The following is a 21,522-nucleotide window of genomic DNA, read 5'->3' on the forward strand; positions in this document are numbered from 1 at the left end:
AAAGTTGAACATGGTTCAACTTTTGACGCGAGCAACGCGAGCAACGCGTAGCTACGCTCCCCACAATGCAGTTCGGCGAAGCGTGACGTCACCCCATTCAAAGTGAATGGGCAGAAGCGTTGAAGCTTCAACGCACGCCGCTGTGTGGACGGGCCGTCAGAGAGCGGAGATGTTTAACCTTTGTTATGTAATATGACGCGTTTGACGTATGACCTTAAAAAAAAGCCGTTTTTAAGAGTAGAGCTCTAAATTGCTCCTTTCCCTCTGAATTCCTGCCCTTATGTCTCGTATAACATATCAAATCCTACATTCACTTTTTTAATTGTAATTTTCAAGCAAGTTTAAGCATAAATGTAGAAAAAAAAAAAGCCCTGCAAGATGCTCTTTAAAGGCAGAGAGTGAAATTCAGTGAATACACGTAGTTTACAGAGATGCTGTATGAGAAACCAATGTGAGTTTGGAAAATTGCACGATATAAATCTATTCTAGTAGACCTCAACAATGGAATTATAATCAGTGGAAATGGCCATGACATGGGACCTTTAAGTAAAACCTGCACCAAAGAAAGCAATTAGTATTTAAAGCCAGCAAGAGCGATAAAAGCAAGAAAATCCCTTAATTTGTTGTGTTATCACAGAGGAGGGTCTGAATACAGTATTTTACTGTGAAATAATACAGTAACATGTTGTGAAATCCTGGTAAATATTTATCCTGTACATTCACAGTAATTAACTATGCCTGTATTGATTTCACTGTGAAATTATATTGTGAACATTACAGGTGAAGACTGTAAGGTGGTAAAACAGTAATTTATTGTAAAATATTACAGCTAAATATTGTGAAATCATGGTAATATTTTACAGTGCACCAAATCAGTCTTCCATTCATTGCACATGGAGCAGCCCCAAACGTTATACTTGGCAACAACACAAGTTTTGAGACAAGGTTTCAGGCTATTAAAACTGACTTACAAATTCTTAATTTAGGTGGTATTCCCCTTTAATGACCCCAATTAGAATTTGTTTTGCAGCCAAGTAAAACACAGGACAAACAAATACTTGAAAAAAACCACAATAATACAACAATGAAAATTAGTAAAAAAATATGCTAAAACTCACCACAGAAGACAATGTCCATGACGGCAGAACATACAACATGAAGTATGTTTAGCCTGAATCAACAAACCTGACCAGCAACAGCTAAAACAATATCAAAGATCGTACCCTGCTCCAATCATCACATCATTATATACTTGTTAGTTTGTCACTTGTTTGTTTTTTGACCGAAAATAGTTCTCAAGTGTCATCTCTACTCTCTGTTCTCCAGGGACTCTTCATCTGGAGATCCTGCAGCTCAGAGCTGTGCCTCTGTCTGGTGGCGTTACCTGATCCGCCGCTGGCGTCGCTTCTGGAATGCTCCTGTCACCGTGTTCCTTGGTAATGTCATCATGTACTTCGCTTTCCTCTTCCTCTTCACCTACGTACTCCTGCTAGACTTCCGCCCACCGCCTCCCTTAGGCCCCGGAGCCCCGGAGATCATGCTCTACTTCTGGGTCTTCACCTTGGTGCTCGAGGAAATTCGACAGGTGACTTGATTGGATGACTTTATAATAACATTTCACAAAATCAAAAACCCAGTGCAGTGTGACACACATTTTGACGCACTGTTATTAGATGTGTTTGCATGACAGCACTCAGACCTGAGAAGTCAGCCATATCTGAGTAGGAGGTGATATGAGTTGCTAAAATTAGCTCATTTTCTCTGGGTTTTTCCGGATTCATGAGCCTTTCACCTTTCTGCCTGACTCCCTCTCAGTGAGCCAGGTCAGAGAGGCAGGAGCCATTATTGCACCGCTCCCACTGAGCCCACCTCCCCTGGGCACAAAGCCCCAGATGAGGGAGATCAGTTGTATCTCTGGAAAGTCCCTGAGCTGAACAGAACTATGGCAGAGGACTTCAAATAAAGAAGCATAGTGTTTCTACTGTGTGACCCTGGCATTCTCCCAAGCCCAGGGGGGCCCGCCTGTCCCCAAAGGAAGACAATGCCACAGGGGCCTTGCTTCTCACCATAGTTGTCATGGCAAACTGAGAGAGTGTAGGTTTAACAGCTTTTTAAATGTGATGGATGGGCTGGTGCAAGGCTGCTCGCTCTCACAAAAACCAATATGCTGTTGCATGAATTGATATGGGCTGGCAGCAATATGTAGCGTCTCATTACATCGACAGACCTCGCCAATGCTGGTGTAGAATTTTCTTCCTTTTACATTAAAGTGCAAACAGCGTATTATTCCAGACAATTTGTATAACATCAGTGTCCAAGAGATTTTACATAATCTGTGTTTTTGTTTCATTGTTATTTATACAGAATATATGACTGCCACTGCAATACCAATACATCAGCGATGACATTTGATCGTATTCCCCTCAGCCTCTAAGTCTACACTTTATGCCTAGTTACCTTCCAGCTCTATTTGAAAATCATTTATGCCCGAAAATGTCAGACTCCATCAGCGGTTCTGCAGATGAAATGCCAAGGAAGTCCTGACTCCCCTACCGCTTTTATTTCATTCTTTTGTGCAATAATACTGTCTCTTAAACCCACTTAAACTTTGAACTATAACGGTTGAATTAAGCACTTGTGGTAGTGCTGATTATACAAATGTGGCCTGTAGAGTACGTAGGTTAGGACACTCAGTCTATCACTTTATGAAAGCAACATGCTTTCCTCAGCTTGTCCTCTAACCAATTTTTCCATCCTGGGACCAAGCACTGTTTTCTTGATGCACTTTTACTGTTTGAACCACAGGAGACAACTTCACCTTCTGCTCTAAGTGCAAGAAACATCTTACAGGGCTGAGAGTTGTGGACACTGCTGTGTACCTGATAACTCCCTTTGGCCCTGAAGGTGTGTCTGAATAGGACATTTAGAAACATGTTTTCTGAAGTAATGCTTTTTATACTTCAGTCCCATAGTACAACATGTTATGTTAGTGTCACAATATTTTCAAAAAAGGTATCAATCAACACATTAAAACTTGTATATCGTATATTTCAATAGTAACACTTGCAATTACTATGTCTATAATACATTATAATCATTAGCACATGTATATCATGCTTGATAATGTTATTTGAGCAGTGTGTTACTATAGTTACAGTATAAGCTCTCGTTATATTTATAACAATTCATAACAATTATTTTAACTCGATATAAAGTAAAATGACGTATTAGGTCAAATTACTTACTATATACTTACTATTAGCAAAACCACAATACAAACATGATAATAGTGCCATGTATACTTTTACTGCAAATATTATATGATTATATTATTATATATATATTTGAATATTTTTGTATTCTACTAATTCAATATTAATACAGAAAATGCATTACATATAGTTATACTGCATAAAGGATATGGTTCAAATGCAAAATAGGACATAATAAAATATTAAAATGTATTACAACTCTGGGAATGATCTTCGCAGTGTACAATGAAGTGCTATAATACTTGACATTGTAAGTCATTATACATAGAAATGCTTCATAAAGAGTTTTTTTTCGAAATCATGATGGCTAATAATTATAAAAATGCCTTGGTATAAGCGGATTACAAAACATATGTATGTCTACAAAGCTCTATAGACATAGAAGTTGTATTACCTTTAAAATAAAATTCGTAAAAAAGCTAAACTGTTATACAAGTTGCTTTCTACCCAATGACTAATGCTACTAAAGCACACAATATGCTCAAATATGATAGATGTAGAAAAGAAAGCAAAGTTAATGTTGTGAAAAATGACTGGCTCTGGTTTACTAATGAACTACCTTTTTGTAATGTTTCAAAAGCGTACATGATGTGTAATGATGAATGAACGTTTCTCTTTAATGACACAGAGCTTCTTCACGGACGAAGAGATGAACATCTTGAAGAAGTTCAAACTTTATGTGGAGGACAACTGGAACAAGAGCGACATGGTTGCAATCTCACTCTTTGTCGTTGGGGTTTCATGCAGGTAAATGATCTTCATTGACATTGTTAACACAACACAGCAGTGCAGATGCTCTAGATGTGTTGCCATGAAGGTCTAGGATATAATAAATGAGTCACTGAATGGGAAGTAGTCCACACAGTAATGTCTGTTTTCGTTGACCCTGTAGGATGGCGAAGAAAACTTATGAAGCAGGAAGGACAGTTCTGGCGATCGACTTCATGGTTTTCACTCTGCGTCTGATCCACATCTTTGCCATTTATAAGCAGCTTGGCCCCAAGATCATCATTGTGGAAAGAATGGTGATAAAAGCACTACTTTATAACATATATAAGCATTTCTTACTATGTGATCTTCAAGTTGTGTTCAGACTTGAGACTTCAGATTGGGGCTTTTCAACCATATTTTTCAGGGGGCCATCTTTCCAGAAGGCTTAGGGCCTGGGGAATTAACCCACACAACCTCTCTCTGGCCTTACAACCACATTTGCTTCTGCTAATCTGTATTTATTAGTTAGCATTTTGAATAATATACAATACAGATATAGCAACATTTTTGTGATAGGATAAGAAAAAAACCTCACCATGATGATTCTTCACAATAAAATAAACTGTACATTTGACAACCCTCAGATGTCCATGATAACAATACAATACAAACGTGTGTGTTTTCCCAACAGATAAAGGACGTTTTCTTCTTCCTGTTTTTCCTGAGCGTGTGGATGATTGCGTATGGCGTCGCCACGCAGGCTCTTCTCCACCCCAATGACCCGAGGATTGACTGGGTGTTCCGCAGGGCCTTGTACCGCCCCTACCTGCACATCTTTGGCCAGATCCCTTTAGAGCACATAGATGGTAAACTACATGATATTCTTTTTTTGTCATTGTATCCAGAAGACAAGAATTTCAGATCCGGTCTGTTCACTCATGTGTAAACGTTGAATGTTATATTTTAATTGTGTGCAATCAGGGATGCTGTGTTAGCCTGAATGTTTTTGTTCCCTCTACTCACATGTTTTTGTTCTTTCATTAACGGAGCACAGCTGCTCACATGCCTGACATCAACTGCACCAATAACTCCGAGGAGATTATCCTGGGCCTACGGCCGCCATGTCCCAACGTCTATGCCAACTGGCTGGTCATCCTGCTGCTGGTTATCTTCCTTCTTGTCACCAATGTCCTGCTGCTAAACCTGCTAATTGCCATGTTCAGGTCAGAGGATGGGAATACATAAAGCCGTTTGCAATTGACTTATTTACACAACATAAAATCCCCCAAAACATTGATTTTACTGTTTTTTTTTTCTTACAGCTACACATTCCAGATAGTGCAGGGTAACACAGACATCTTCTGGAAGTTCCAGAGGTACAACCTGATAGTGGAGTACCACAGCCGCCCAGCACTCGCCCCACCCTTCATCATCATCAGCCACCTCTCTCAGCTCTTCCTTAGCCTGATCAAAAGGCCTGCGTCCAAGCAGGAGCATCTTGGTATGAATGTTATGTCTGTGTATTGAAATATATATCCACTACGCACTATTTAGCCATTATTCCAAACAGATATTGAAACAATTAACTGGCTAAATGAAACACTGGAAACAAATTGCGTGCTTATCTCTGTCCTTCACCTGTTCTATTCATGGAAATTGCCTGTTGGTGAATTGATTGTTGGACTGCCTCCCTGTGTGTGTGTGTGTGTGTGTGTGTGTGTGTGTGTGTGTGTGTGTGTGTGTGTGTGTGTGTGTGTGTGTGTGTGTTTTTTTTTACCAGAGAGGGAGCTGCCGGAGGGGCTAGACCAGAGGCTGATAACATGGGAGACGGTGCAGAAAGAGAACTACCTGGCCAAGCTGGAGCGGCAGCATTGGGAGAGCAGCGAGGAGAGACTCAAGAGCACCTCTTCAAAGTAATGTTTTGCAATGTAAAAGGAGTATCAGAAGATATCATCTTTTTAGCATGTAATGTGTCAAAGTGGTCCTTGTGTAACCCTCATCCTACAACACTTTATCATAAAATATAACAACGCATTTGGTCACAATACATTACAAACACAAAATATTATGACTTAACAAAAGGTTACAGTGAAAATGTGCATAATAATGTTAAAAGAAAATGGAGGAAATCTGTGTGAATGACTCATTGACCACGCAAAGCTCTTACACATTGCAAACTTTCACTTATCCACAAACAAGCGTTCATAGAGGGGCGAGGGATCAAACCACCAACCCTCCACAGGCATCTGCTGCATCTGACCCTCTTCCAAAATAACTGAGAGTGGACCCCCCCTTCCCATCAGATACAGTCTGATAGTATAAATCATGACAAACTTGAAATCAATAAATGTTACATATTTTAAACTACATGTGTGGAATAACATTTTTTTTTTTTTAAACAAGTGAAGGCACTTGTTAGAAAAGAAACACAAAACAAAGATATCAGGTCACTTGGAACAGATTCTAAATAAATCAAATCTGTCTACAGAAAGTAGACATCTAGGATCTGCAGGCACTCCAGTTAGCAATATTAAAGTTAAAGCTCTTCTGCCCCCTTGTGGTGATTTTAATTTTTGATGGTGCAGCATTGAATTTGATTATAACTGTTTTTTTTATTGTGACCAAGGGTTCAGAGCTTGCTGAGGATTGTCGGTGGGTTCAAGGACCAGGAGAAACGACAGCAGTCCATGGAGGCTCAGGTAAAAGTGACTTCAAAAGCACATAATCAAGTTGCAGTAACATATTTCATACTAACTTGTACTGTGACAGTTTGCATTACCCTCAGTCATTCTGCTTCGTCTCTAGGTCAGATATTGCGGAGAGGTGTTGTCCTGGATGGCAGAGTGCTTTTCTCAAAGCACACTGAAGTGCGGGACAGATGCTCCAAAAGTTCCAAGTGAGTCAAATACTGAAAACATGAAAGATTGACTCATAGTTAAGTAGAATAAAGTGATGGTACCTTTGTACTTCTGTATGGATTTTAACCTCATTTTATATTAATATGACATTATATTTCAGTGTCTCTAACAGGCTACCAGGCGAGCGGCTCCACAGACTCACCTCAAAGTCAACCAGAGAAAGAAGTCAAACAGGAAGTGGCTAAAGCCAAACCAGGGCACTCAGGATATGGAGCGAACAAGAAATTCCCTTACATCGACGAATAGAGTAACAGTAACTGGTGGCTCACACGAAGCTATTTATGATGCTATACACATTATTATATTTGTGATTTTCAATATATAATAATACATTTGATAGGGGTAAAATTGGGATTGATTTATTTGGTTGGACTTAAAATGATTAAAATGATGTTGGATTTTTCTCAGATGTTGCCATGGTTATTGAATGATGGTGCAGGAAAATGTGTATATATCTTAAGAAAATAATTCATTTAATTCTTAAAATATTTGAGCTTTCAATTTGAAAAGATTTGCCAAATTATAATCATCTGTAAAAGATTGCATTTCAGGACACATTAATAGTTGCTGCATCCCGTTGTCGTAAGACAAGATAATGTTATTATTCTTTTAGGACATATTTTAACCTTAGTGCACCAAAAAATTACATAATTTAGATAAAAAAATGTATAAGATGAAGTAAGCTGAGCTTTCTTTTTAAGGCTATTTTCATCAGTATTGGATCGTATGTTAAATAAATGCATAGGAAACATTATCTCATTCAATCATTTACATTAAAGAAATCATTTGATACACAGTCACATCACAACTATGCAATACTCCAGATGTACAAACAAACCAAACAAAAACAATACAATATATTAAAGTCAATAATACATGTGAAGGCTAAACAGGCAGCATATTGGTTTAAAGCAAAGACACAATGATGTTGCATTTATGTCTACTCTTCAAATATTCATTTAATGTCACATACGGTAGGAGCTTGTGTAAAATGCACCATAAAGAAAACTAAATAAGTAACTTTGTAATATGTCATGCAGCAGTGCTGAAACTAGGTTAGAGAAACTCCTAGTGAGAAAGGTGCATCATTTGTTATCTTACTATGTTAGTGAGGCCCCAATAACAGTACAGTGAAAACTAGTGAAGCATGAAATGCAGAATTTGGAAAACGCATAAATTTCCTATATTCCTTAACAATGGTACCCTGTGGACATTTTGTATAAGCACAATATACACTGTATGCACTATTGTCCAGCAATTGTGTTGATGGCATTTCCAACCCAATAATTATTTTGCAAAGTGGAGGTTTTTGCATTGTTGCAAACACAAATACATTTTCATCCTTGGCTCGAACATAACCAAGACACTTCCCATTACCGTTACCAAATATCAGATTTGTTTCTTTGCTTTAATTAAAATAAATGGAGATCCTATTCCAACATACCACCCCACTTACTCCAATAAAAGTTCACCCTCCGCATTGACATAACAAAGGTTCTTCAGGTTTCCATGTTTTTGGATGAATATCATTAATAAGCAATAAGATGCAAGATGTTTATTTGAACAATTCTTTAAAATAATTTGGTGAGGGCAACAACATCTATATATTTTTTTTTTGTCACCACCCTCTGCAGTCATTACGAATGTCTGTCTCATCACCCACATGTCCTCGTGCATACATGTGAATCTGTGTGTCTCCTACTAGAAGATGGTGTATAGAATAAAATGATCTATAGTGCCCGCCGGGTCAAAAGCTCCACGGGGAGCTCTTCAACATTCAGTGCGTTTCCCAACAGCTACAACAAGAGCGGATGGCCATTCTTAGCTGATTGACATAATTGTCTATTATGTACTTGTAACATGTACTTATGAGGTGTGCTGACTGTGGGTACCTTGTGGGTGAGAACATTAATTTCAAATGTAAAATAAAAAGATTGTACTTTTAAAAAAAACACACTGACATTTGAAAGCTGGGAAACAAATAAATATTTGCATAGTCCAAAATTTAAATGTGTGTGAACATACAATTACCTCATCCTAATGTGTATGAATTCATATGAAGTAAGTGGTATTCAAACAATGGCAGAACTACCTCGCTGACATCCAAACTAAAGTTTTAGGTTTTAGTCTCTCGAAATTGTGGCCTCTGGTCCTCTAGGCTGCACTGCTGGGCCCTCGCGGTGAATCACATTGTCAAAACGCGGTGTGACCTCACAGCGGATGAGCAGAGTGTCATCTTTAACATAGGCTCTCTGACTCAGCTGATGCAGGTGCAGGAAGGTGACGTAGCCGAATCCTTTGGGGTTGCGCTGGATGGTTGGCTTCTGGAAGGCTTGCAGGTCAGGTTTAGTCTCCATCACCTCCATGTGGTGCTGACCCTCTGGGCCCTGGTCCAGGATGGTGAGGCGGATGGTTCCCTGGAACGGCCACGTCAGCTGCCCGTCAAAAGCTCCTTGCATGGTGTGGACGAAGAGGGAGATGTAGTTGGAGCAGCGCGGGGCGTTGGGGGCCTGCAGGTGTAGGCGCAGGCACAATTTGTAGCCGGGGCGACCGGTGTAGAAGCCGGGGCTGTGCTCCACCACAGGCAGGCTTGCTTCTTGGTTCCGCAGGAGGGAGGAGAAACCTTTAAGGCGCCAGATGAAGATACCGTGACACTGCTGTGATTCCAGCTCCTTCACCGTCTCCTCCAGCGACAACACTCGGCGCCTGAGCTCTGCAATGTGGCCGGACTGCAAAAGAGAGGGAACAATAGTTTACGTCAGATCCACCAACACTCTCACATCATTCAAACAATCACCTTTTCACTCTTGCCTTCAACTCCTAATCCACTAACCCTTTGCCCTTATTCCACCTAGCTTAGCACTTTTTTATTTTGTTGTTATTTTTTTTTTACTTGCTTGTCAAGCGCTTTGAGCACCAGGAAAAGCGCTATCTTTTTTATTTTTAAGTAAGTTTGTTCCATGAGATGTTTGTGGCTCAGCTCACTCCTGTGCAGACACAATCAGTTCAAAATCTCTTAGATTATGCTAAAAACACTTACAAAAACACACACACAGTAAAGATATACTGTCAAGGCCCGAGGACATCATTTACCTGTGTTTCTTTAAAGATAACGAGCTCCCGCAGCCGGTGATCCTGCCTTACCAATCGTCCATCCAAGTCCCTGAGCTTCTGGACCTCCTCAGTAGGCGGACTGGGGCCACAGTTGCTGCTGCAGCTTGCGGCTCCTCGGGGCCCGCTGCAGGCTGAGGCTGCTGCTGTGGCTCCTGCTCCCTGATCCTCTAAGGAAACAGATGGTCCTAGCGTCCACAGGGATTTGGGTGTGGTGCCATTGAGGCTTAGGCCACGCAGGAACTCGGCCATGTAGCGCATGTGCATCTGAGTGAACTCCTGCATGTGCTGAGCCAGGTTGTGTCGCTGCATCTGCACAGGCAAAACATTTGTCTTTGTGACATCTGCGACTAAGAACAAAGATGTTTTTCAACGTAAGTATAAGACTTGAACTTGATTACATACCCTTTCCTTACATCCAAAGGTGCTAAAGTTACAGGCGATGGGTGCTTTTGGGCAATCTGCATCACAATGAGATTCAATCTGAAACAAAAACATCATCAGTTTAGTTTCATTTAGATCTATTTATTCAAATCAGGATTCCAACAAGTCAGTTATCAATATATATTATATTATTATCATAGCATATTTGTGGCGAAAGTGAAAGACAAGACACATTTCCTGTCTTAAACAGAAATACATTTACATATCATCAATGGCACTTGCTGTGGAAACTGGTGGAAGCCCACATCAGCTGTGACATTCAAAGTGACTAGGTGTGTAACGGTTCCCCATTGTTTTAACAAAGTTGCTGATAAAATAAGTTCCCTTAAAAAGGGTTCCCTTTTCAACATTAAACTGTTGACCCGTGACTAAGTTACATATTGTATGGATATTTCATATTATATCAAATACATAACAATAAAAGTGGGAACGTATAAGCTGCCCAATTTACCCAAATAGTGAATGCAATGCCTTTTGAAACGTAACAAGCGATTTTGAAGTATTTAGAACTGATTTATTTATGTGAATATTGAATCAGAGATACGTTTTCTTGTTGTTTTTTGGAACTTCCAACACAACTCTATGAATTTTGTATAAAAAAAACAATCAACTTAATGAACATTGCCAACTAATATTTTGATTCACCACGTTTTAACATATTTTGTGATTGTATTGCTCACCTGGTCTCTGAGGAGATCCATCTCACAGTACTGGCATTTCACACTGGCAAAGGGACACTGCTGCTCATGAAGCTGATGAGAAACCAAAACAGATTGTAAGGAGACTAATCCCCGCTGATTAACAATTCAGCTGATAACTTTCCAATGAGAGCAAATAGATAAGTGAGTTCACATTACCTCTCTCTCCTCGTGAACAAAGCACACCAGACAATCTGGGCATGACACAGGCCTCCTCGTGCACTCCACAGTTGTGTGCTCCTCGATCTGGCTCTGTCTCACAGACTGCTGGCACTGCGGGCAGGGCACTGTGGCAAACTCACACTTCGCCATATGTTTCTGGGAGGAAAAAGATATTGAAACAATGCAATTAATGTTATTGTGTAGTAAAACCGCAACGGTTCACATAACATAGTTCAAACCAGAGAAGAATTCTGTTCTTATTTGGCATTTATCATTTATGTAGATGCCAAATACGCCTGAAGGAAGTTTCTGTCCTGACTAAGTAGGTGTAGACAAGGGAAGTAGCTTATTTCTTGCCAGTTTTCTATTACGATATGTTATTGACGCAGTTCTTTTTAGAGATGGATGGAACCATAAGTGATCACAATAACATGTTATGAGACAGCAACTTAACAGATCCAAGTAATAACAACGATGTACATATAATTCAAAGCGAACTATGCTACAAAAAGTAATTGTGTAAACTCCTTGAATTGTTTACTAAATTATCTGTTTTTCGTGCATTTGGTTGCATTTGAAATCCATGATGCCTGTTTTAGTTTATAATGCTCACCTCCAAATGTCGGAGCTCCATTCTGTTAGCACAGCCAGAGTTTTGACAGCGAACCATTAGCGACAGAATCTCCCGCTTGGCAAAGTTATCCGGGAACAACTGGTCTTCTGACAGTCTTGCATTGTCCACAGGGCACCTCTGTCCTGCATCACTGTTTTGCAAGAGGAAGAACATGTATACTTTAGGTAAAAGCCCAAAGAATGCCAGCTTCTGCATTGTGCTCAATATGTATGCAGGAATGTGAACATTTTGCCTTTTTTAGGCACACTGTACCTAGAGCACATTTATTCTTAGAAGGTTGTATAATAGCATACCGAATAGACTTCTCAATGCAGTTCTTGCAGAAACGGTGACCACAGGGTGTTTGAATGGCATTCCTTAAAGCCATGAGGCAGATAGGGCACTCGTATTTACTCTCTAAGGGTGGGTCGAACTCCACATCATAGCCCTGGATGGGGGCAGCGGCCTGAAGACTTGCAGAGATGCTGCTGCTGCCAGGGCTCTCTGATGGGCTGGGGAGGGATTCTCGCTCCTTTTCCAGCATTGCCAACGCACAGCCGGACAGCTCTCCACCAACAGGTCCATCATAGCTGTCCTCCTCCAAACTTCCCTTATTGCTTCCAAAGCAGGCCATCTGTGGAGTGAGACAAAAATGGTAAATGAAGGCCTGAAATGGTAAAAGAAATACAGCCTTGTGTTTTATGTTACAGTATTCAATGTTTTGCATCATCAACCATTGAAGGTATCCTACAAAAGTACTGAACAAAGCTCAGAAATGTTGAATGTAACAGAAAAGGGACACAGGATTATCGAGGATTTACCTTACCCTACTAACCATCAACTTCCTGAACTATCAACTGACAATTATCTTGAATCCTGAATTTTTACCTTGAGATTAATGAATTAATGCATTTTCTGTTTTTTTCAAAAACATACTACTGTCAACCCAAATACAGTGCAGCTCAAATATCTAGGAATATATTTAAATAGCAAGTCATTGGCGTTGTCAACTCATGCTAAACTCAGGTGAAGCTGCACCTATATTGACAAGTTTAAAATATGTCGTTAGTTATCAAGGCCCTTACTTAACGAGTGGCACCTTAGCGAACACTGAGATTATTCCACACTTTATCATAGCAGTTACATAATTGAACACAATGAACAATGTTGTCACTTGATGTGGTAGTCATGCCCATGGATGCGGAACTGCAAGTTTGTACATCACTGCGCTAAAGAGCGATTCAAAGAAAACGTACTAACCAGCAAACAAGCCTCCTCTTTAGCATCAACAATGTTCAGGTACTGGCTCTATTTGTGAAAGCAGAAATGATTTTTTAATGTAATTCTACCCACCTTTGCCTTGAAAACGTATCGAACTTTTCGTTTCTACAGAGTTTCCTGTTTTCCTTTCCAGACGTCATCAAAGTAAACCTGTTGAGTTTTGGCCCGGTGTGAACGGGAGCGCCGCCCGGTGGCCGGAGGTTGCCCGCCTTTGCCACAGAGCAAAATGAGACAGAAAAATGGCGGACGTCAGGAAAATCTGTCCTGAGTCTTTGCCCTGTCGTCTAAGCTATTCGCGAAAAACGTCATTCCAGGGGAAGCTTTTTATACTTCTTTGCATACTTAAAGTGGACACCGGAGGAGCTACGACCCACTGGGTTGTCACAGAGGATGGAAAAATACAACAACAGGTATGACAGTAAACGCTAGCTCATTGACCTGCTAACGCGAACGTTAGGTGGCTAGCTTGTAAAGCTATATTTATTAGAATTAACGGTAACGTTTTGTTATGTGGTTTGTCAACGTACATTTAGTGTTTTATTCAAACTCAGCAAAGCCAGTATGCCAGCCTCGGTAACGTTACATAAGGTTAGGAGGTAGCGTTAACAATATACTGTTTTGCTAAGTCAGTTAGCTTACATTGGCCACCTCAAACCTGACGTTATCGTTAGGTGTTTGAGGTCAACATGACCAATATATTACATGCCCATGATAACGTCTGGGTTGTAAACCGCGTATTTATTATGCCAGGAATAAGGCATTGTTTTGGTGACAAGTGTCACCCAGCTACCTTCATCCAGAAATAAAGGTCGTGTTAGTGCTGTAATGGGCTGAGCTGGCGATTTGTAACGTTGCATCAGGATTTAAAGATGTATAGACTATTTCCGACGTCCCCTAATATAATTTCAATCGACTGGATTATTCCACTCGGTAACCTGTTTGCCATCGGAATTAATATGGTGAGTAGATGATCCGCCTTACCAAACTATTTTGTATCTTCGTTTTCAGGTTGACTCACCTTTGAATCTGAAGCATCCACTAGACGTTGTGATCTTCATGAGGCAAGAGACTCGTGTTAACTACCTTAAGAAGCTGGAAGTGAGTGTGGCTTTCACTTTGTCAGTTTCATGTGCAAACATGTTTTCAGTGAGTTTCTCTTTGAGTATTCGTTCTGAGTAATTCCTCTATCATAATTGTTTATTGCATTCAGATTAATTTGTGCATATAAATGAGGTAACATTGATCTCAGTTATGTGCGGAGGAATAGAGCATTCTCTTATTTCGAACATTACTGCCTTCCATCACTACTTTATTTATTTATATCCATTATTTATTGTGTCAGGTGTCCATTTCGTTTGCTTACTATTCCTCTGATGGATTGTGCTTGTTTATTCATGAGCAGAAACAGCTTGTGGCGCAAAAAATTCACATTGAAGAGAATGAGGATAGAGACACAGGGCTGGAACAGAGACACTACAAAGAGGATGCAGACTGTGTCATGGCTAAGGTTCCCCTGGGAGACCTGGACCTTTATGATGGCACTTATATTTCCCTAGAAAGCAAAGACATCAGGTAAGCTCTCCTCAATAAAACAGGTCATTGCCGACTTGCTTATTATCTCTACAATGTATGTTGCAAAGTGGTTCGGGCATCATTACAAGTGTGTTCAGTGTCTCTCTATGATAGTGATAAAATTGTCGTTCTAAAAAGATTTCTCTGCTCTCCTATAGCCCTGAAGATTTTGTGGATTCTCGGTCAGCTCTGCCCCCAGATCTAGAAAAGCCTGACTGTGCGGTGTTTGAACTACCATATAGTATCCATGCTTTCCAGCATCTCAGGGTGAGTAGAGGCCAACCGATCCAACTTTAGTTAGAATAAGTCAGTTTTAACCTCTTTAAAGGTGGGGATGCACTTCAGGTTTGTTTAAAAGAAGATTTCTTCCATGTCAGGGTGTCCACGGCGTCTTAAAAAGTATTAAAAGTTGATAAATCAATTTAGCGAAAATGAAGGCTATTAAAAAGTATTAAACGGTATTTTCCAAGGCATTTTGTAGCTTGTTTTCAATAAGTATATTAATTGTCCAAAGAGGTTGTATTCTACAGTCTGCCTGAATGTAATCATTGCGTAGGTGTGTAGTGTGATTCTGTGTAGTTTATTTATGGCATCCCGTTGGACTTGACGTCATCTGAACAGGACATTGCACGCTCACTGCTTGATAGTGCACGAAGCTCCGTTTCCGCCGGTTGTTAAACAACATCGTTATGGGGAAATGCAAGTCTGCGTCCAAATGGTTGGAAGATAAGGAGGAAGGACAATCAATACTGTATATAGTCAATGTGAGGTAAAGTGTGTCGCCAATGTAACCGGTTAAAACTCCAAGTGGCGATGAGGTCTTAAAATGTATGGAAAGGGTCTTAAAAAAGGTCTTAAAAGGTCTTTCATTTGACTTCAGGATTCCTGCATATACCCTGCATTTCTATTCATTAAAAGTTAGCAATCTGTTGGGAGTGTATTTAACCTTTAGTTTTGTCGAGCTGACATTTTACAGCAGCGCTCTGTTTACTCTGGTAGATTATTTACGTTAAGGCAAGAACAAAGGCATACAGGAGAAAATAAATTGCAACCAGAAAATGGGTTCACAGTTAAATCAGTCATAGCTAAGATATGGGATGATAGTCAAACATGGTCCTGAATGTGTTTTGATTTGTTGGTTGGCTTTGCATATTTAAATGTTTAACCGGTGATCTGCTAACATCAACAGCAGTATGGTACAGGGTTACTGAAGCACCAGCTGGTCATTATAGCAAGTTAGGCCTGGACATAGATCAAGTGCACCAAAGATAAGACATATTCTGACAAGGTCTTTGCGGATTTATGACTGTAGTTTATTACGTTTCTTAAAAAGGGAAGACCATCCGCCCTTATCAAATACAATGCACTAGGGAGTATTGAAATTATCTTCAGTAATGACCCTAAAATGGCAAATGCACGCTAAAGGCCTTGAGTGGATGCTGCATGTCAGTAATTGACAGTCCAATAATCCAGTAAAGCTCAGAGAGAAGCTGGCTGTGTTTCCGAAGAAAAAGCTAAGCCTTTGTTGCAGTTTACTAATAAGGTTCTTTATTTGGTATGATGTAAGTCCTTTATAGGTTCATTTATATTCTGTTGTCATTTTAGCAATAGATATGGTCTCTGCTCTGGGCATATGCAAATCATTTTTATCTTTGTCTGTGGCTCAAGAAAACAACTTGATTGTATCTTTAGGTCGAGCTCAAGTCGGACTACATTTAAAAAAAAAAAATAGGCTTTTTGGGTAAAAATGTTGTTTTTGTGAGCAAGTAACAATAAACAAACTCTATATTTAAATATGGTCATAGTGTCAAACCTGTATCGCTTTGTCTTATTTCATTCAGTCACACATATATTGTCTTACCTCACATGAAAAGTCCACTGGGTGCTCACCATTAAATCATATTTATTTGAATAAGGCTTTATTTCAAGTGTGCTGTTTATCGAGACGTAAAATACTTTCTTAGAATTCCAGAAAGCCATTCTGTCAGTTGAGATATTTGGTGCTCTGCTTGTTATGGACAAAACAATGATGAAACTGTTGTGTGACTGATCACATGTTTGCATTTAGCTCACTTCCCTTGTTTCTGTTCCAGGGTGTGCAGGAGAGGGCAAACTTGACCTCCCCACTGCTTTCTAAGGAGGATCCCATTTTTAGTTCATTGTCTCATAAACTGGGCCGCAGTGTGGATGATGTGGGCCATCGCATCCATCACGGCTTACTGAGGGTAAGGTCTGCCTGCACGGCTTTAACTCACTAAACCATACGAATACCATGGACTTAGAAAACGATTTCGAACCGAAGTTGATTTCAAATAAGTCTTCCGTCCTCACGGAAACGACTCAAGAAACGTGTCCGTTCACACGAGACCGCTCGACACACAGGAGACGCTGTAGTACATATGCCGGGCCTGGGCCTGTAAGTGGCGCTGTTCTTCCGCCACAAAATACACCAAAAGCAGCGAAGAAGACCAATGACTATTATTATTATAATTATTATTATATTATATTATTATTGTTGCTGAGAACAAAGATTCCATAGATGGATATCTTACAATAAGCAGTCAGTCCTTTTGAAGCAGTGGAAATTGTGTGTGTGATGGTAATCTTAATGATTGTGTGTTACAGAACTCCTCGTCCTGGGTGCTTTACAACATGGCGTCTTTTTACTGGCGTATGAAGAATGAGCCCCAGAGAGCAGTGGACTGTGTGGTTCGTGCTCTGCATTTCTCTCCAAGGTAAAGGACAGAAGGCCACTGCAGTAGTTTACAGTTTATTGTGTCAAACTACTCAAAGGTTTTCATATTCGTGTGTGTGTGTGTGTGTGTGTGTGTGTGTGTGTGTGTGTGTGTGTGTGTGTGTGTGTGTGTGTGTGTGTGTGTGTGTGTGTGTGTGTGTGTGTGTGTGTGTGTGTGTGTGTGTGTGTGTGTGTGTGTGTGTGTGTGTGTGTGTGTGTGTGTGTGTGTGTGTGTGTGTGTGTGTGTGTGTGTTCTTGCAGGGAGCACAAGGATGTAGCTCTAATCAACATGGCCAACATCCTGCACCGTGCCCATTTCTCAGCTGACGCTGCTATTCTTGCTCACGCTGCCCTGGACCTTACCTCAGATCTCTTCACCAGCCACTACACCTTAGGCAACATTTATGCTGTAAGTTGGAGGGAAAAAAGATTACACCGTTTGTGTATTTAACCCACAGCCTTACAATCTTTTAACTTAGTCATTACGTTTGGTGTCTGAACAACAGCTATTGCTTCCACACTGTCACTACAAATCTTGCATAAGGCTTGCTACATATATTTTGCATAATGTTAAAGTAAAATCTCACAAAACAAGATAGTCTGCTGACTTTTGAAGTCTATCATGTAAATGTAATATCAAACAAATTGAGTCTTAACTAAGTAGTCTAGCTTTCATTCCTGTGCTTTTATTCCTGTGCTATTGCTACAGTGGCCCACAGGAGTGTGATGAGTTGGCACGTTTATTGATAAGGATTTTTGGCTTTCCTACCATCTGTTAGTGAGTTTCAGGGTTCCCGTTACACAAATAAGACAGAGTTCAGAAGTCAGCTATTTTTTGTATTTGTTTTACATATAGAAGATACTATTTACTGAATGTATAGGTACAGCAAAATACAAATATTTATATATCTATATTTTAACGACTTTAGCTTGAAATCTCCTGCGTTTGACCACTGCTGTATCCGTGTTTGTGTTTGTGTCCTCTTCTCTTGCTGTCTGACCAGATGCTTGGGGAATACAACCACTCAGTGCTGTGTTACGAGCAGGCTCTGCAGGCCCAGCCAGGCTTCGAGCAGGCCCTGAGGAGGAAACATGCCGTGCTCTGTCAGCAAAAGCTGGAGCAGCGCCTGGAAGCCCAGCACAGGTAAGCAACCACTCGTAAATACACACAATATACAGTATATGGACCTTTTCAAACATCTGTGAAGCACCATCAACAACAAACTTCCACTGTAACAGTATGTTTGATCTTGGGTTAGATCTGAAAATACGTTCTTTATTGTCCCTCTTTCTGTCACCAGTTCAGTTCCCTGAAAGTGAAAATGTTGAATTGAATTATTTGTAAACAAGCTTTTATTCTGCTTAGAAGTTAAGACTACTAGGGACTTTTTAGAAATGTTAGGGTGTTAATCACTACTGGGGTTTTTTTAGTGATAAAAGTAAAACCAAGACACTTCTTCATTTAGGGAAGTTTTTCTCGCACATGGACTTGTTTATGTAGCATTCAAAATCTGAAAGTCCCCTGAGCTGGCAGAGAGTTGCTCATGAATGCAGAGTGGATTTGGTGCAGATACCGATGATCGACATAGGTCTTCTTGTTGTCGGATGATCTGTTTCTAATGTTTTATTCCCTGCTATGCATTTCTGCCTGTCCTGTTTCCCCTTCTTCATTTTTACTTTATTTTTAGATCCCTGCAGCGGACACTGAATGAACTGAAGGAGTACCAGAAGCAGCATGATCACTACCTCCGCCAGCAGGAGGCACTGGACAAACACAAGCTGCTGCAGGAAGAGCAGATCCTGCGCAACATTATCCATGAGACCCAGATGGCCAAAGAAGCCCAACTTGGTAAGGTGCCACGCACATGGAACTGAGAACACCTAATGTGTGCAAGACATCACTTTTGGGATATAGAAGAGTTTCTCACTGCAGAAAAGCTCATTACTTTTGCTGTACAGAAAAGATGTGTCGACTTGCTGTGATTAAAGAATGCAGATGTTCGTAATTATGACAAACACATTTGATGAACTGACAGGTTCTCTGCAGTGAACTTACATTTATCATTTTGGAGAAAGGTAACGCTTTACTATTGGCTTCAGAGAACAGAATTGTCAATTGAGTAGAGAACAATGTGACTGTACTGTATCAACTCATGGGAGGCAAGCGTTAGCAAGCCTTCTGTGCAATTTGTTTAAATGTATTTGTTAGCTTTGATAATAGTGTATATTGTTGAGACTGAAGTGTAGAGAACCATCTGAGTGTTGTTTGTTGTATGTTCTCCAGGGAACCATCAGATGTGTCGTCTGGGTTATAAGCATCTCAGCCTCTACTGCCCCTTTGACCTGCCTGTGCGCTATCACCGTGGCGATCTGTTTGAGCATGTCAGCTTTGTTCAAGTGAGTTTTTCATTATGACAATGTACTTGGTGATTAGTAACCAAGTTTTAAAGGAAGACCATAACACACAAAATCTGTTTCCTCCATGGACTATTTCAGTGGATATTAATTGAAGGAAGCTAACAAACACAGCATCATTACCTGTGAACATGTTCCTTCAGTTTCTGTGTCTGAGTTCTTTCTGTTTCTCTCTTTGTTCATAGTTTGGGGAGGAGGTCTCAGTGGCCTCCAGCATGGCGCTTGTGTCAGAGCGCAATTCCAACCAGACGGTAGCCAGCCCCCAGCTCCACCCCTCCGTGTCCGGAGACCAGGACCCTGCCGCTGCTCTCTGGGGCAGCCGTCTGGATTACACACAGGCAAGAATAGATTATGATTTTATTTCTCTATTTTCTTTTTTTTTCTTTTACACCCCAAGGTTGAATGCTGTCAAATCAAACTAAGAGGACAAATGATACCTCTGCAATGCTAATGCCCACCAAACAAAATGCAGTAATGGGAATGTGTGAAAATGCTGGATCACATTGTGTCTTGCATTTAAATGGGAGGACAGTTTACAAATATTTAAGAAGAATTGCAGGGGATTAGAAATCATTAGTGATTAACATGATACTATTAATAATTAATTGCATTTATTTAAGTGCTCAAAGCAGACAATAATATAGAGCAGGGGTTTTCAAAGTGTGGGAAGGTGAGCCTCCCCTCAGAGAACATAAGAACAGCTGCGCCCCCCCTCCCAATTATTATTGTTATTATTATTATTATTATTGTTGTTGTTGTTGTTGCTATAATGCAGGGGTATTCAATTGCATTTCAAAGAGGTCCAGTAAGAGAAAATGTAATGAAATGCTCCATTTTTGCTGTCTACCTTTCTCTTTTTTGAGCACGCCATTTGAAATGACTCCGACTGTTTCTCTCTTCTTCTCTCGTCTGTGTGTGTGTGTTTGAATCTTTCGTGCTGACTCACTGACTGCACCGATTTGATTGGCTGATTAGCGTCACCTCCTTAAAACATTAAACAATAACTTTTTAAAACCTTTTTATTACATTACATTACATGTCACTTGTTAGACGCTTTTATCCAAAGCGACTTACATACTCAATACTGTGGACAATCCCCACAGGAGCAATTTGGGGGGAAGTGTCTTGCCCAGGGACACAACGACATGCTGACTGCAGTGGGGTTTGAACCTGTGACCCCTGATCCTAACACCTACGGACAACCCACTACGCCACACATGCCCTTTTTATCTTTATGTTTTAAACATTTTTAACATTTTCAACATGGTGGATAAATCCTTATATGCTCCCGGCAACACACTGAACGTCAACTTTGCCTCCTTATTACACTCACCCCTACTTTAGTGGGAACAATGAGTCTGCGCCTTTGATGCGCGCAGGCGGATGATGCGGGGATGCAATGTAGACGCAGATCATCCTCTGGCTGCAGCCTTGACCGGTACTTGCTTTTGATCAAAGTCAATGCGGAAAACCCGCACACACACAGTTAGGTGGAGGCAGGGGCGGACCGGGACTAAAAATCAGCCCTGGAATCTCACCCAGCCCAGCCCACACAAATTGGTAGAGCACGGTAGTGAACTGTCAACGGGGG

General features: G+C 40.5%; 3 protein-coding genes across 6 annotated transcripts in view; 2 read left to right on the forward strand and 1 right to left on the reverse strand.

Annotated features, from left to right (window-relative positions):
* Window positions 1-7,248, forward strand: part of trpm5 (transient receptor potential cation channel, subfamily M, member 5) — a 21,531-nt gene extending 14,283 nt beyond the window's left edge. The window contains exons 16-25 of the mRNA XM_010774984.1: window positions 1,327-1,585; window positions 3,901-4,019; window positions 4,165-4,297; window positions 4,675-4,849; window positions 5,038-5,206; window positions 5,306-5,484; window positions 5,764-5,896; window positions 6,610-6,682; window positions 6,789-6,879; window positions 7,002-7,248. Of these exons, the coding sequence (XP_010773286.1) occupies window positions 1,327-1,585; window positions 3,901-4,019; window positions 4,165-4,297; window positions 4,675-4,849; window positions 5,038-5,206; window positions 5,306-5,484; window positions 5,764-5,896; window positions 6,610-6,682; window positions 6,789-6,879; window positions 7,002-7,147 (1,477 nt within the window). The 3' untranslated portion in view covers window positions 7,148-7,248. The remainder of the gene's footprint in view (window positions 1-1,326; window positions 1,586-3,900; window positions 4,020-4,164; window positions 4,298-4,674; window positions 4,850-5,037; window positions 5,207-5,305; window positions 5,485-5,763; window positions 5,897-6,609; window positions 6,683-6,788; window positions 6,880-7,001) is intronic.
* Window positions 7,249-7,519: 271 nt separating this feature from the next.
* On the reverse strand, window positions 7,520-13,358 carry traf6 (TNF receptor-associated factor 6). Of its 4 annotated transcripts, none has more exons than XM_010774980.1 (8): window positions 13,283-13,300; window positions 12,244-12,596; window positions 11,930-12,080; window positions 11,314-11,472; window positions 11,137-11,208; window positions 10,418-10,495; window positions 9,995-10,324; window positions 7,520-9,630 (listed from the first exon to the last, which is right to left on the reverse strand). In XM_010774980.1, the coding sequence occupies exons 2-8, from the start codon at window positions 12,561-12,563 to the stop codon at window positions 9,025-9,027; spliced, it is 1,716 nt and encodes a 571-aa protein (XP_010773282.1). In that variant the 5' UTR covers window positions 12,564-12,596; window positions 13,283-13,300; the 3' UTR covers window positions 7,520-9,024. The 4 variants fall into 4 exon arrangements, with proteins under 4 accessions (XP_010773282.1, XP_010773281.1, XP_010773283.1 ...); XM_010774979.1 differs by having other exon boundaries at window positions 7,521-9,630; window positions 12,244-12,563; window positions 13,283-13,358; XM_010774981.1 differs by lacking the exon at window positions 13,283-13,300 and adding an exon at window positions 13,190-13,257 and having other exon boundaries at window positions 7,521-9,630; window positions 12,244-12,563.
* A 52-nt stretch (window positions 13,359-13,410) lies between these two features.
* Window positions 13,411-21,522, forward strand: part of ttc17 (tetratricopeptide repeat domain 17) — a 25,856-nt gene continuing 17,744 nt past the window's right edge. The window contains exons 1-11 of the mRNA XM_010774985.1: window positions 13,411-13,620; window positions 14,219-14,308; window positions 14,613-14,782; window positions 14,941-15,049; window positions 16,876-17,007; window positions 17,408-17,517; window positions 17,778-17,925; window positions 18,521-18,660; window positions 19,205-19,365; window positions 19,801-19,913; window positions 20,117-20,269. Coding sequence (XP_010773287.1) covers window positions 13,450-13,620; window positions 14,219-14,308; window positions 14,613-14,782; window positions 14,941-15,049; window positions 16,876-17,007; window positions 17,408-17,517; window positions 17,778-17,925; window positions 18,521-18,660; window positions 19,205-19,365; window positions 19,801-19,913; window positions 20,117-20,269 — 1,497 coding nt within the window. The 5' untranslated portion in view covers window positions 13,411-13,449. The remainder of the gene's footprint in view (window positions 13,621-14,218; window positions 14,309-14,612; window positions 14,783-14,940; window positions 15,050-16,875; window positions 17,008-17,407; window positions 17,518-17,777; window positions 17,926-18,520; window positions 18,661-19,204; window positions 19,366-19,800; window positions 19,914-20,116; window positions 20,270-21,522) is intronic.

Source organism: Notothenia coriiceps, unplaced genomic scaffold, assembly GCF_000735185.1.
Source record: "Notothenia coriiceps isolate Sejong01 unplaced genomic scaffold, NC01 NC01_scaffold00015013, whole genome shotgun sequence".
NCBI classification, from domain to species: Eukaryota; Metazoa; Chordata; class Actinopteri; order Perciformes; family Nototheniidae; genus Notothenia; species Notothenia coriiceps.

What these genes read in the sequence shown, in the direction of transcription:
- traf6 (XM_010774980.1), bottom strand. Translation starts at nt 12,563, where the DNA reads ATGGCCTGCTTTGGAAGCAATAAGGGAAGTTTGGAGGAGGACAGCTAT. An exon ending in TGCATTGAGAAGTCTATTCG is followed by an intron (nt 12,081 to 12,243) that starts GTATGCTATTAT and finishes CTTGCAAAACAG; the next exon opens with TGATGCAGGACAGAGGTGCC. An exon ending in TTATCTTTAAAGAAACACAG is followed by an intron (nt 9,631 to 9,994) that starts GTAAATGATGTC and finishes TCTCTTTTGCAG; the next exon opens with TCCGGCCACATTGCAGAGCT.